The sequence below is a fragment of the Amphiprion ocellaris genome, chromosome 12 (assembly GCF_022539595.1).
Source record: "Amphiprion ocellaris isolate individual 3 ecotype Okinawa chromosome 12, ASM2253959v1, whole genome shotgun sequence".
Taxonomy (NCBI): Eukaryota; Metazoa; Chordata; class Actinopteri; family Pomacentridae; genus Amphiprion; species Amphiprion ocellaris.
Window position 1 is genome coordinate 26,277,050 of NC_072777.1, and position 14,259 is coordinate 26,291,308.

At 38.1% G+C, this 14,259-nt stretch overlaps 1 protein-coding gene and 1 long non-coding RNA gene across 3 annotated transcripts in view; one reads left to right on the forward strand and one right to left on the reverse strand.

The window, feature by feature from the left end:
• Positions 1 to 1,222, forward strand: part of adgb (androglobin) — a 50,924-nt gene extending 49,702 nt beyond the window's left edge. Inside the window, exon 35 of the mRNA XM_055015704.1 lies at positions 474 to 1,222. Within this exon, the coding sequence (XP_054871679.1) occupies positions 474 to 545 (72 nt within the window). The 3' untranslated portion in view covers positions 546 to 1,222. The remainder of the gene's footprint in view (positions 1 to 473) is intronic.
• A 6,699-nt stretch (positions 1,223 to 7,921) lies between these two features.
• Positions 7,922 to 13,988, reverse strand: LOC129350136 (uncharacterized). Of its 2 annotated transcripts, XR_008603411.1 has the most exons (4): positions 13,891 to 13,988; positions 12,888 to 12,988; positions 9,379 to 9,479; positions 7,922 to 8,324 (listed from the first exon to the last, which is right to left on the reverse strand). It is a non-coding gene; the product is annotated as an uncharacterized LOC129350136 (long non-coding RNA). The 2 variants fall into 2 exon arrangements; XR_008603410.1 differs by having other exon boundaries at positions 7,922 to 9,479.
• Positions 13,989 to 14,259: the final 271 nt, after the last annotated feature.

Genomic DNA, 14,259 nt, shown 5'->3' on the forward strand with positions numbered 1-14,259 from the left:
AAAACGTCATGGTATAACATGTCGCTCTAAAAACATCATAGTATTGCATGTCACTCTGAAAACGTCATAGAAAAGCCTTTCGTCCACAAAACGTTGTTTTGTCCCAGCTGTCTGACGGGGCAACACAAAAACTGTCCAAATGCTGGTTTCCAGAGGGTTACACGAGTATTTATTTGAAAGAGTAAGTTTACAACAACACAACATGTGAGGGGGTTAAAAAAAATAGGTGTTAGTAAAATTAAAATAAATAAACGGGTCTAAAAGTGAACTTCACGTTGACATTGATGGGCATTCCAACCAGGAACAAAGTAAAAGATAATCAATATGAAAAAAAACTCTTCCTGTTCTCCTCTTAAAACCCAAAAACACACCGCAGTAGCACCCTAAACTAAAACTACCAATGGGTTCCCTGTTTTCCTTTGTGAACAATTCAAAGGTCCCTCTCTGTCTCCCCACACATCCACCAACCACAGGAACACATCTCCAAAGTTCTGCTGGGCCAGCTCAGCTTCCCCTCAGAAGAAGTGCTGCCACCCGCCAGATGAAGGAGCCTTTTGAGAGGCAGCCGGCATCGTGATTGGACTGTACTTTGGTCTGTTCCAATCCAGCTTCAGCTCCAGAGACGGCAGGCGGGACGAGTCAACGGAGGCCGGGTGGACGAAGGCATGCAGCTGAGTACAATCCAGAAAACAACAGAGGAGGAGTGCAGCAGCCAGAACAGACAGAGTAGCATCGTATGTCTCTTAGAAAACATCATAGTATAGCCTTTGGTATGAAAAAACGCCATCATATACATCGTATATTGTACAAATAACAAGTCAAAGGAAAGAGACATACATTGTAGAATTGTAGTAATTGTGGGCTGACTGATTTACTGATTATCAGTATTTTATTTTTTACTGATTTACGGTAATAAATACATTTAAAAATGGTGCTACTTTGGCTCTGAACCTTTATCTACCTGTGGTCGCTCTGTCTTCTGGAGTGATTTGATTGGTTATACGTCACGAATAAAACTCCTTTAACTTAACATCTGTAAACAAAACAAAAACGTATCAACAAAGTTTTCTGTTAGAGTTTGTGTTCTTCTAAGTTTAACTCCAAGATTTTAAATACTTTCATTTACTGCAAATGAATATCTACTCCAAATGTCTCACTAATAATCATTATCAGCCTTAAAAACCCACAAAACACCCCTCTATACTCGACCACACTTAGTACAGTCCGGTTCCCCCTTCTATAAATCTGCTTGGAATCTTCCACTTCCTGTTTGTCAAAGTGGCCTTCTACCTGGACAGGTTTTGTTGGAGCTCATGCAACAAACATTTTGGGTAACTGCACTTTAATATGGATGGATGACACTGAATTAGAGTCTGTTTTAATGAGACTGAGTTAAGATGTGTAGCTCTGTCATTAAATAGGAAATTATTTCTCAGAATTCACAGAGAAAAGTCTGAAATGTTTGCTAGGTTAGCGTCCCACATGTTCTTTGGCTCAGCTAAAGCTAACTCTCTCCAACTTCTGGATCTCTTGAGTTGCTTGTTGTTAAAATATCTTGCTAGAGGTGCTGAAGCTCAGAAAGTCTGAGATGTTTGTTCAAAATAAGCTCATTCTCAAGTCTTATCTGAACTGTCCTCTTTTGTTTGAACTTTCCCTAAACTTAGGAGTTAATGACAGAGCAGCACATCCAGACTCAGTCTCATTTATGTAGAGATTAAACTTCAGTGTCATTCATTGATGTTAAAGTGCAGTTTTTCAAATGTTTGTTGCACATGCTCCCGACCAAACCAGTCCAGGTGGAAGACGATGTGAAGAGAAAGCTCCAGAGGATGAATATCACACATTTACGTTGGAAATAAATGTCCTTTAATTAGACATTGTCATGCAAAAGTTGGATTTCCCTTTAATGATGTTCAAATCTTTGTTGAGTGTTTTGTTGATGTTGGTTTCTAAATGTTTTTTGACACTCGGCCCCAAAGATTAAAACCTTCTACGGCTCACAAGCTGCAACAATTCACACATTATCAACTATCTTTCTGACTAAACTAAGATAAAAAGTGAAAAACTGCCTGATTCCTGCATCATGAATGTAAATCTTTTTGGTTTTTATGACAGTAAACTGAATATATTTGGGTTTGACATTTTATAAACCAAAACAAGAAATGAATTACTGGAGAAAACAATCAACAGATTAATGGACAAAGAAAATGTGTTTTCCAACATATATGGCTGAATTACTCCAACATTACAAGATACATACAATTTTAATTCAATTTTATTTATATAACGCCAATTACAGGTCAAATTGTCTCAAGACGCTTTATTTTTATATTTTTTGTCATATTTAAAATATGACAAAGTAAGAAATTTAAACCTCTTGACTAATCCAATTTATTATTTGGTTTTTAAGAGACTAATGACAATAAAATAACTTTCTCCACTAAAACTAATAAACATGAGGTCAAATAGAAGGAACAGTTTTAAATACTGCAGTCCCACGATGACAAGAATAAAGTTTGTCAACAAAAACTAAATCTGCTGGTGGATTCCATTAAAGTCCTAATAAATGATAATAAAGTGTGATACTAAAGGTTTGTGGTGCTAAAAATGTCAAAGTAAAGATATCAAGTTGAACATCTGGATGGAGGTTGATAAAAGTTGACCTCCCTTCATTTCTCTGGAGCGACTCCATGGATTTTATGGATGGTGGTTAAAGACCTGCTCTTCTAGTGTCTTCCTTCTAGTCGCTGTAAAAAGTCAGTCCATCCTGGCCGACTTCAACACCTCTTCATGACAACTTGTTCTGCCTCCGACCTGGTGGAAACTCCAGAAACTCGGGAAAACCTGTAGACTCGAAGAACTCGTGGAGACTCGAAGAACTCGTCGGGCGGGGGAAGGTGTGGTGGGTGGTGGGGAGGTGGGGGAGTAGAGGGGGGAGGCCGCCACCCACCTCCCCGCCTACTCTCCGCCCTGACTCCACCCAGACTCCGCCTTGGCTCCACCCATGTGGTCACTTCAGGAACTACGATGCCAAAGGGACGACGAATTTATTTCTTTTATCTGATCTGTAGCTCAGTGAGTTAAGGATTTGCCTATGGAGCTGCAGGTCGCTGGTTCAAGACCAGACACTTCTTAAATTTTCTCAAAATCCTGACAAAGACAAAGAAAGAAAATGCCATGGCGGGTCTTGAACCTGCGACCTTCCACTTGGTAGTCTCTTCTTATCCCCTGAGCTACTCGCTCAGATACTAATTCTTCTTTTTTTTGCGCATTTATCATCTATTTTTTGTCGTTTTCGAGTTTTTTTTTTAACTCGAGTCTCGACTCGACCGTTTTTCTCAGGAGGTTGGACTTCAGCCTTTGTGCTGGAGGGTGAACCCTCAGTTCCAAGACTTTCCAAAGCCTCCACACCTCCCGAGTCCTCAGGACCTGAGCTTTCACACAGTCTGAGGGCTGAAATTTTCTAAGTCCCACAGTAGTTCTCTGTTAGATTGAACTTTCAGACAGTCCAAGGACTGATATCTTCTAAGTTCCTGAGTAGTTCTCTGTTAGTTTGAACCTTCAGGAACAGTCTGAGGACTGAAAATCTTAAAAGTTTCTCAGTACTCTTCTTCTGTTAGTTTGAACTTTCTGGTTAACAGAAGCCTTAAAACTTGTGACCATGAGTCTTGATTTCACATTTGAGGACCTTCCATCTGAGTTCTTCTCAGACCTTTACCGGTGGGTGTTTTTAGAAATCCTCAACAAACTTGATTCTCGTCACGGAACAGTAAAGTTTGTGAAGATCAGAAAGTAACATTAGTTTGATCGATGCCTTCATCTACTAGTAGACTTTATCTGGGGAAAGCAGTTTTCTGAAATGAGTTCTTAGTAAATCTGTCTACAATCAAACCAAGAACATAGAGAATGAGGAAATGTTTTGAAGAAACAACTTGATCTTTTCATTTCAGACTAGAAAAGGCTTTAATACCTTTAATGCTGTTTTTGCTCTTTTTGATCGTTTTATTGTCTCTTCTGTTTAATTTGATCTTCTAAAGTCTAACTGGTGTCTTTTCAAATATTTTGTCTTTAGTTTGATTCTTCTTAAATGTTTACTTTTGCTCTTTTCTCACCTTTTATTCTTTTCTAATGTCTGATTTGATTTAGAAATGTTTTGTCTTTTTTAATGTTTAATTGTTGTTTTTCAAATGTTTTATCGGCTTGTTTGAAGAATTTCCTTTTCTTTCTCAATGTTTATTTTTCCATTAAATCTTTAAGGTTTTTCTTTTTAAATGTTATTGCTCCTTTTAATGTTTATTTTTCTTTTTGAATGCTTCATTGTATTTTCTGTTTAATTCCTATTTAAAGGTTTTATTGTCTTTAAGACATTAATTTTCTAATTAAACATTTAATGTTTTGGTCTTTTAAAGGTTTAATAATCTAATGTTCTGTATTTGTTTAAATATTTATCTATTCTTGTTAGATTGAATTTTAAAATGTTTAATTATCTAAAATATTTCATCTTTAAGGTTTAATTTTTTTGTTTAAAAATTTTGTTTAATTTCATAATTACATGTTTTGTATCTTCTGTTTAATTATCTAATTAAATATTTTGTCTTTAATATAATTATTTAATGTTTAATTTTCTTTTTAAAAGTTTTATTGTATTAAATGTTTTTTCCTTTGATTTAATTGCTTTTTTAATGTAGTTTATTTCTTTAATCTTTTTTTTGTCAAGATTTTAACCCCAACCTTAAAAATGAAACAAACCCTTAAATCACAATGAAAATACTTCTGTTGTCACAATCATGAGTTAGTCAATTATTCAGTTTATCAATTCTTTATTTGTTTAGCACCTTTCACACAGATGACAAAACTAAACAAGCAAAGAGAAAAAACTATGCCTAAAACTATGATTAAAACTCAAAAATATACTTTAAAAAAAAAAAAAAAGAAGATTTAACATGGTAATAAACTATGGTTGTGTCCAGGGGATTGGAGGGAGTTATTGAAGTCTTCTTGGCTCACATTGGGAAATCATTTTAAAGATATAAACTTGAATATTTCAGTCTAAGGAAACGTGGAAAACTGCAGAGTGACAGAAGAACCAACAATATCTCCTGTTTTCTCCTTTAAGGAGTCGACTCTTCTTGTGCTTTCAGACCAAAGAACTACAGACTCTTCACAACCTGCTCAAACTCTTGGAACAGGACCTCACCACACGGGTCAAGAAGGTTTCCTTCTCATTTCTACTCTGAAGCTCACCTTCTCCTGCTCAAACTGCTGATAAATGTTTCTGCTGCTCTCCAGAACTTCCTAAAAACTCTCAAAGTCTCTTCTGCTGCAGGTTGCTTTGTAGAACTGTTGCAGGAAACTTCACTAAACTACATGGAGGGGCTTCAAGATAGTCGTCCAAACGAAACCATACAAAAACCAAACTAGCACAACCCAAACGCTAAAGTCTCCTGCAGCCTACCAGAGAACCTCTGAGAACAGAGAATCAGGACAGGAACTCTTACCTTCTGGACAACCAACGCTGGTTCACAAACAAGAATACAGAATGTGTCTGATCAAAAACCTCTGAAGAGTCACTACAGCCAAGATAAAGACACAACTCAGCTGCACCAAATCCACTAATCACTGCACACATTAGCACCATGTGCTAACTGTGGCTAAAGAACCACATTTACCAAGACAGCTATCCGGTACAAAGTCCTAAAACACACCAAGAAACACATTAAAGATGATTTTACTGCTGCAAGCCAACGCCTAAAGAACAAACTAAAGCAATGGAGCCAAACACGGTTCACTGGTGAAGAGAAGCAGAGGAAATGTTTGTCTGCAGCCACATAAAGCAGGAAGACACTGAGCTGCTCAGGTGTTCCTGATAACACCAAGCAGCCACCTGGACAGCCAATAGGAACACAGCTTACTGGAAGTCCAGAGGGCTGGGTTCGTGAAGGAAATTTAGTTTAAAGTTGAAGCAGAAAGTTAACAAAGAAAGTTGAAAACCACCTTCTGATACCTGAAATCTCTGAGTTTTCAAACAAAGAACACCTGAACATGTCAAACTGGTTCCATAGTAGAACCATCATTGTAAAAACGTCATAGTATGGTGTGTTGCTCAAAACACATTACAACCCGGCTGTCTAGGGTCGCCGAGTAGCAACACAAAAACAGGACAAATGCTGGTTTCCAGGGGGTTAGGAGGATATTTATTTGAAAGAGTACATTTACAACAACACACGTGAGCAGAAAAATCACAAAGTCTGTCTTTAGTTCAGCTGAAAATATTAGTTTTTGTCTTTTTTATTGACCAAACTTCTCAGGAAGTATATGAAGAATAATTGAAGCTCTCATGTAGAAGTCCAACTTATTTTGGATCCTTGTGGAGAGTTTAATCTTAGAGTTTGTAAAGCTGTTGAGTTTTTACAGTCACATGGATTGCTTTGACATTTAATAACCGAGTCCTGAAATAAAATTACAGTTGTGGATTTCTGTCATTTAGTCTGGACTAAACAAATAACAGCAGCATAAATCTCAAATGTCATTATGAGGAGTCTGGATTGAGGTTTCTCACTTGATAATGATCAAAACATGAAATTTAGGTTGGTTTAAAGGAATATTCCACCTTAAATCTTTGAATGTTGACCTAAAAGGTTGGTTTCAGGAAGTATTCCACCTACAAGGTCCTCACACATCCACATTAAAGGAACATTCCACCAAAAATCCTCAGACATGCACCTAAAATGTTGGTTTAACCGAGTATTCCATCCAAAATCCTCAAAGAGTGGTTTAGAAAAAATCCTTCAATGTACACCAAAAAGTTAGTATGGAGGAATATTCCACCGGAAATGTAGACCTGAGAAGTTGGTTTGGAAGAATATACCATCCTCAACATCTTTACATGTAGACTAAAAGATGGTTTGGAAGAAAATTCCACCTAAAATCCTCCAATGTAGACCTAAAAGGTGAGTTTAATGGTATATTCCACCTAAAATTCACTACTGTAGACCTTGGAGGTTGGTCTGATGGTATATTCCACCCAACATCCTTGAACATAAACTTAAAAGTTCATTCAAAGGAATATTCCACCTAAAATCCTTCAATGTAAAATCTTGGTGTAGAGGAGTATTCCACCTTAAATGTAGACCTAAAGGATGGTTTGGGGTAATATTCTACTCTAAAATTTTCCAATGTAGACCTAAAAGGTTGATCTGATGGTATATTCTACCCAACATCCTGGAACATTTACCTAAAAGGTTGGTTTAATGGTATATTCCCAGAAGAACCCTTGAACATTGGGCTTATTGGTATATTCCACCCAAAATACTTGTACATATACCAAGAAGTCAGTATAAAGGAAATGTAGACCTAAAAGGATTGTTTAAAGGAATATTTGAACAATTATTTTCATTATTTAATAATCTGTTATCAGTCAGAACCCTGGCAAACTTATTTTCATCAGTTTTTTTAGTGGAAGTCACAAATAAAGGAGCTCTTGGTTTTTCCCGGCGTTACTGAGTCCAAAGCTGCTGTTTCAACACAGACGTTCACATGCATCCACAAACCTCTCAGCACTCAAACACCCACAGACAGGAGGCCGGCTGGGCTGAGGCTCGGCGGCGTCCTCAGACCCACGAGTCGGGGAGTCGCTGAACTTGTTGGTCCGGTTTGAAGGCCTCCGTGTGGTCCAGTAGAAGTCCACGTAGTCGGTGTTGGCTTTGAAGCGACTGCCCACCATCAAGTGGACCGGCTCGTCCTCGTAGGGCTCCTCCTGTAGCCTTGAGGGAACCACAGGAACATTCAGTAGCTGTTGGAGTTCTTCCTGTCAGGCTCGTGGTAGAACGGCTCTGAAGAATCTTGTACTTGTCTTATCTGGAACAATCTAACAGCCTAAACTGTTAACAGCGGTGTAAAGAAGCAAACACACAGGCATAGATTAGGACTCAAACTAGATTTATTTTAGAAAACAAATCAACTTAGAGGCATTTGTTCACACGTGGCTGAATAGGAGGCCGTCCAATCAGATTCGAGGTCTTCACTCTGTAGGTTGTTTGTTTGGTGAGACTCTTGGACCTCCATCAGCTGACGTGGATGTTTGATGGTCTTCCTCTCTAGTGCCAGATGATTCATCCATGAATTCAGCAGCTACAGACTGAAATGAAGCTCATGCTGCCGTTATTGAATTCCTGTTCCAGATCAAATGTTCAGAGCTCACCTTGAATGCAGCCGTCTGCTGTCTGATAGTTTTTCTCATTGTAGTCTTCAATAAAGTCTTTTTCCTCATGTCAGGATGTGGTGAGACTCTTTCTCAGTCTCTGCAGATGTCCCTCATTGTGCATCTCCAGAGAAGAAACAGAAAAACTGATCACTGCTTCAGCATCACAAACGCTCTCCAGCATTGAGAGTGTTTTAGGAATTCATTCATTGTGTTGTGAACTTTGAAGGAGCAGAAACTTTACAGCTGCCAAAGATATGAGCTCCAATTCTGGATGTTTTAGGAAATGAAGTTCATCAAATGAACACTGTTTCTGTAGGAATAAATAAAAATAAAATATGTTCATTTCCACATTATGCACATTTATTTATTCTTAATATCCCAGACTGAATAGTAGCTGGCAGTAAAAACAAACTCATCTGCTGGACTGAATTTCCCAAAATGGAAACATGGACAAAATTTAACACTCATGTATCCATGGCAACGCTAAAGTTTCTGCTTCTTACCAAAGTTCACAACACAAGTAAAGATTTTAATGTAAAACTTCAGGGATGACTGCTAACCATAAGTATTCTGATCAATACTTCATGATCAATATCAGGACAGATGTTACAACTCCAGCTGTTACATTAGACTGCAGTTATTCACAGAGAAATTAAAACCTCACAGTCCTCATAAAAACTAGATGGGACTTTTATTAAATAAAGTGTTGGTGAATAAACAGTGTAAAAAGTGCAAAGCAGCTCCATTAAATCAGGAGATGTGAGACTTCCACAGCATGGATCACCATCTGCTGTGTTGATTCATAGCTGAATGTCAGAATGAACTGAGATAGAAAAGCTGCTTTGAGCTGCAACATTACGGTCTGACAATCCAACACCATCACAGTTTTCATCTGGTTGTTTTGCTCCAACATGCTGTGAAGTTCAGTTTTTACCTGAATCAATACAGAGATTCTATTTCCAACCAAGACTGGAATAAAAATTAAAATGTTATGAGGTTATTAATACATCTAGATCCTTTCAGATGGAAGGATTTACTTCTAAGTTCTAATTCAAGTTTCAGTTGGAGCACATTGCATTCACAAAGAAAAACAGCGATACCTTCATAGCAACATTTAATAAACCTAAAGCTTCCCTGTTGGCTCATTGGTGGAGTTTGTTACTGAGCATCTGAACCTTAAATCCAGTGAGACGACCATCTTCAGTCGAGGCCAGTCAGAGAACTTCAAGACCTTCCATCAGCTGGACCAGATGTGGCATCATCTCCCTCTGAACATCTGGATGACAGGAGAAAAGACAGAAATCAAACACAGAAATACAATTTATTCACTTTCATCATTTTATAAAAGTAGCATGAACTTTATTAAAACTTGACAATATCAGTAATGAAAGTAAATGTTTTTATCTCATGTTGAAGCTAAATTTAAAGTCAATTTTAATGACAGTTTATCCTGAGAGGAGTGAGAATGGAGCTTTTCTTTCCTTTTTAGAATATTCCCTCAAAATAGTCTATTTATTATTGGCTTTAGAAGCATTTTTCTTTACTTTTTTTATTTTTAGATACCTCAGACTGATGCACTTTGCTGGTTTGCAGATAATTTCATGTACAATGACAATAAAGATCTTCTATTATAACATATTTTGATAAAACAAGAACAGCAAACCTTCTCAACCATCTCTCAGTCTGCAAAATTCCGACTGTGACAAAAAATTCTGATGTAGTTATTATAATCTGTACTGAACCAGCCCTGGAATTAATAAAAATCTGTATATGGATATGATTTTCTCTGATTGCACCACTAAAACTGCATCCAATAAAGTACATCTCTTCTGCACTGCACACATTCTACACTTTTATATAACTCTGGATGTCAGAGTAAAGGCAGACAGATCCACTGATCAGCCACAACATTCTGACCACTGACAGCTGAAGAGAACAACATCCATCATCTTGTTCTAATGTAACGTTCTGCTGGGAAACCTTGACGTTCATGTGGATGTTTGACATGTACCACCACCTAAACACTGCAGGACAAACAACCCCCTAGTCTCCATGGCAACAGCAGTCCTTGATGCCAGCTGCCTCCCTCAGCAGGACAAATTAAACTGTTCAGGAGTGGTCCGAGTAACACGACAGAGCTAAGCTGTTCACCTGGGTTCCACACTCCCCACATCTGATGGAGCATCTGTGGGATGGTCCAGGATCAGCCTGGTCTAGGTAGGATCCACCCTGCAACCCACAGGATACACAGAATCCACAGGATCCCCACAGGTTCTGATGAACCACTGGGTCAGAGGAGTTTTAGCAGCATAAAGGGACCAACACAGTATTAGTCAGGTGGTCAGAATGTTATACTGTTATATTGTCATGCTGATTACAGTACCTGACAAAAGCCTTGTCGCATAAGGACATAGTAACTTCAAGTGACATAACTTTATTTCTAATCAATTAGTTGTCACAAAAAATGGTTAATTTTAATGTCAAGGGCTTTCACATTGCAAAATGAAACTGTCAAAAAGTGTCCTGATGTTCACATCTTGGTAAAGCCCATAACATCTGTTTTTGCAAGGACAAAAGTCTTGTCTTGTCTTTAAATGATCCAACCAATCACAGATTAGAGCTTCACCTGTGAAAAATACTGTAACACATTCCCAGGTGTGTATAAAAAGAACCCCTGCACACCAGACCCTCATGTGAAATGCACCCTGACCTCTGACAACATGCCAAAGATTCAACCACAGACCAAAGTGCTGATCATCAAGAGCCTGAAGACAAAGTCTGCTGCAGAGGTGGCAGACAGCTTTAATGTATCCAAATGTCAAGTGGAGAGGATGATAACAAGATTTGAAGAAACTTGTGACATTCATGACAAGCCCAGGTCAGGCAGACCCTGTAAGACAACTGTTAGAGAAGACCGTTTGTTGCTTCGACAGTCCAGGGCCACCCCCTTTTCAACTGCAGCAGAGCTACACGTGAACTGGTCACCAGAAACCACTGTACCTACAAGAACAGTTTGTCAACTTCTCTCACGTGGTGGTCTCCATGGCCAAATTACTGCTCAGAAACCAGCATTAAACAGAAGACAACAAAAAAGTCGTGTTGCATTTGCAAAGGCCCACAGCCTGCAGGAAAGACAGACAATGAAAAAGTGGCAGAAGGCTGATTTTTCTAATGAATCATCCATTGAACTGCATCCCAATCGACGCAAATACTGTAGAAGACCTGTTGGAACCTGCATGGACCCAAGATTCACCAAGAAAACAGTCAAGTTTGGTGGAGGAAAAATCATGGTTTGGGGTTACATCCAGTATGAAGGGTGTCCGAGAGATCTGCAGAGTGGATGGCAACATCAACAGCCTGAAGTATCAAGAAATTCTTGCTGCTCATTACATTCCAAACTACAAGAAAGGGCAAATCCTGCAGCAGGATGGTGCTCCTTCTCATACTTCAGCCTCCGCATCGAAGTTCCTGAATGCAAAGAAGGTTAACGTGCTTCAGGATTGGTCAGTCCAGTCACCAGACATGAACATTAATCAGCATGTCTGGGGTAAAATGAAAGAGGAGGCTTGGAAGATAAAACCGAAGAATCTTGAAGAACTCCGGGAGTCCTGCAAGACTGCTTTCTTTGCCATTCCAGATGACTTCATCAATAAGTTATGTGAGTCATTGATGAGACATATGGATGCAGCCCTCCAAGCTCATGGGAGTCATACACGATATTAATTCTTTTTTGCAAGGCACCATGACGTTATGTTCTGATGTTTTTGTAGCATATTTGTGTGTTCAAAATAAAGTATATTTATAATTTCTACATTATTTTTGTATGCGACAAGACTTTTGTCCAAGCAAAAGCTGACCTTTCTGTCCTAATTAAATGATAAAACTCAATGAATGATAAAAAACTTTATTTTAGTATAATAAATAAAATCTAGAGGGCTTTGCCATTCATATGAGCCATTTCTGATTCCAATTGATCGACTACAAGTCAAGTTGTTATTTGTTGTTCTTACAACTTAAAATAAGAGACAAGACTTTTGTCAGGGACTGTATATGATCAGTAAATGTTACCATCAATTATAACATCCACATTAAGCAGGAAAAAAAAAACAACTATCAGTTCATTCAGAAACTGCGGGGTTCAACCTAAAAACACAGACCTCAACAGTAGTTTGTTTCAAAGCAGAACACCAGCCGGTTTTCACTGAAGAAGCTTTCAGAGCAACAATTAAATGACAGTTTTGTTCTCATTAAGGTAAGTCAGCCAAAATAATGTATACACACATCAGGAAAATAAAAACTTTAATAAATATTTCATTTGTATAAGTACTTCTATACATATAGATACCTCTTTCAAAGTTTGATCAAATCACGGTAACTCTGTCCTGTTGTACGATGTTTTCCCAACAGATGGCGCTACCCTCATGAATGGAGCATCAACCAGTGACATCTACAACACAACAGAAATGTCTGGAAGCCAGTGGCCACCACTTTGAGCACCTCTTGTAATTGTAGAGGCCAAAGATAACTTTTATTAATCCTGTGATGTCTGAATAAATTTGGTATTGAAATATTTATGCAAGTTTTTCTTTTCCTGATGCGTGTAAACATTATTTTGGCTGACTCTGTATAATGGGTTTCTGACAGGTCACCAGGCAACAGCGATTTATAATAATGACAAACATACCTGCATTCTACAGGAGTGATTTTCCTCATGTGCAGGTAAAGATGTGTGAGGAGCTTAGAGATGACAGGAGCAGGAGTCATCCTCACTAATTCAGCTTCCACCTAGAAACAGAAAGACCACAAAGAAACGCACTGATATACTCTCAAACGTTCAACCTCACAGCTTCAAAATATCTGTTTAGGAAGTGTTGTGTTTCTAAATTCTGCTGAAAGCATTGACAGACATTCTCTTACAAGGTTGTGTAAAAAGCAGCCTGTCCTCTGAGCTACTGAGAAATTTTCCTGAACAAAGTTTCTACGTGTAAATCAGCTCAACAAAAACTAAAGCCTCAGTCAGAGATAACAGGTATCGCCAATTATAAACAATTTTCTTTGTTAACTCAGACTTTTTGCTTCAACCTCACATAAAAAGGAGAGTTTAACTCGTCAGGTGACTGAAAATGAACGGCTTGTGCAGTTCTAGATCCAAAAGTTGGATGTTTCAACTGATGTTTTACTATAAATACATGCAATAATAAATAAATACAATGGCTGGTTGTTAGTTTATTCACTATTAATGTCACTTTAAATATTGGATTGAATTTGAGCAGTGGAAGAGAGAAGGAATTTAATGAAATTATGGAGATTCAGAGAGCTAATGTTGCACAATGTTAAGTTAAGCGAGGTTTAATTCAAACCAGCTGAATGTTAAACTTCAGTGCAGCTGAACGGGTTTCAGTTAACCTTAAAGTAAAATAACTTTTTAAAAAGCTAAAATACACAGCAGAGAAATACAGGTTGAGATGTTCATTCTAATCATGAGGACAGCTGCTGCAGCAACTAACACAGGTGTTCAGCAGTAAGTTAGCCACCTGTGTTAATTAACCCGCTAGCTAACTTAGCCGCTTAGCTAGCTAACGCGTCCGGACCAACTGCTCAAACACGACAAAACGCAACCCTTCACAAGTCGCTGACTTAACGTACAACAAAACAACGCTACTGGTTAGAAGTATTTATCTTCTTACCGTGTTTTACTCCAAAAACAAGGTCAACAGCAGCCAGAGATGCTACCAGACGTGCAGACCACAGATACATACAGAAGACTAGATACGCTAGCGCGCTGTCTGACCAATCACTGCACTCTAGCTCCGCCCTCTGAGAATCTTGTTGTCGTTTGGCTCCACACGTGCTGATGACCACTTCCGGTCTCAGAAAATGACAAAACGGACGTTTTTCCGTTTCTGTCTCTTACTGATTTTATTTTTTTGTTATTCTAAATATAAAATGAAAATCAAAGCATTTTTAAAATGTCGTCTATCCCTTTTTGATCATGAAAAGGAAAAACGCCTTGTATTTCAATTTTAATTTTTGTATTTTAAAACGAAAATCAAATA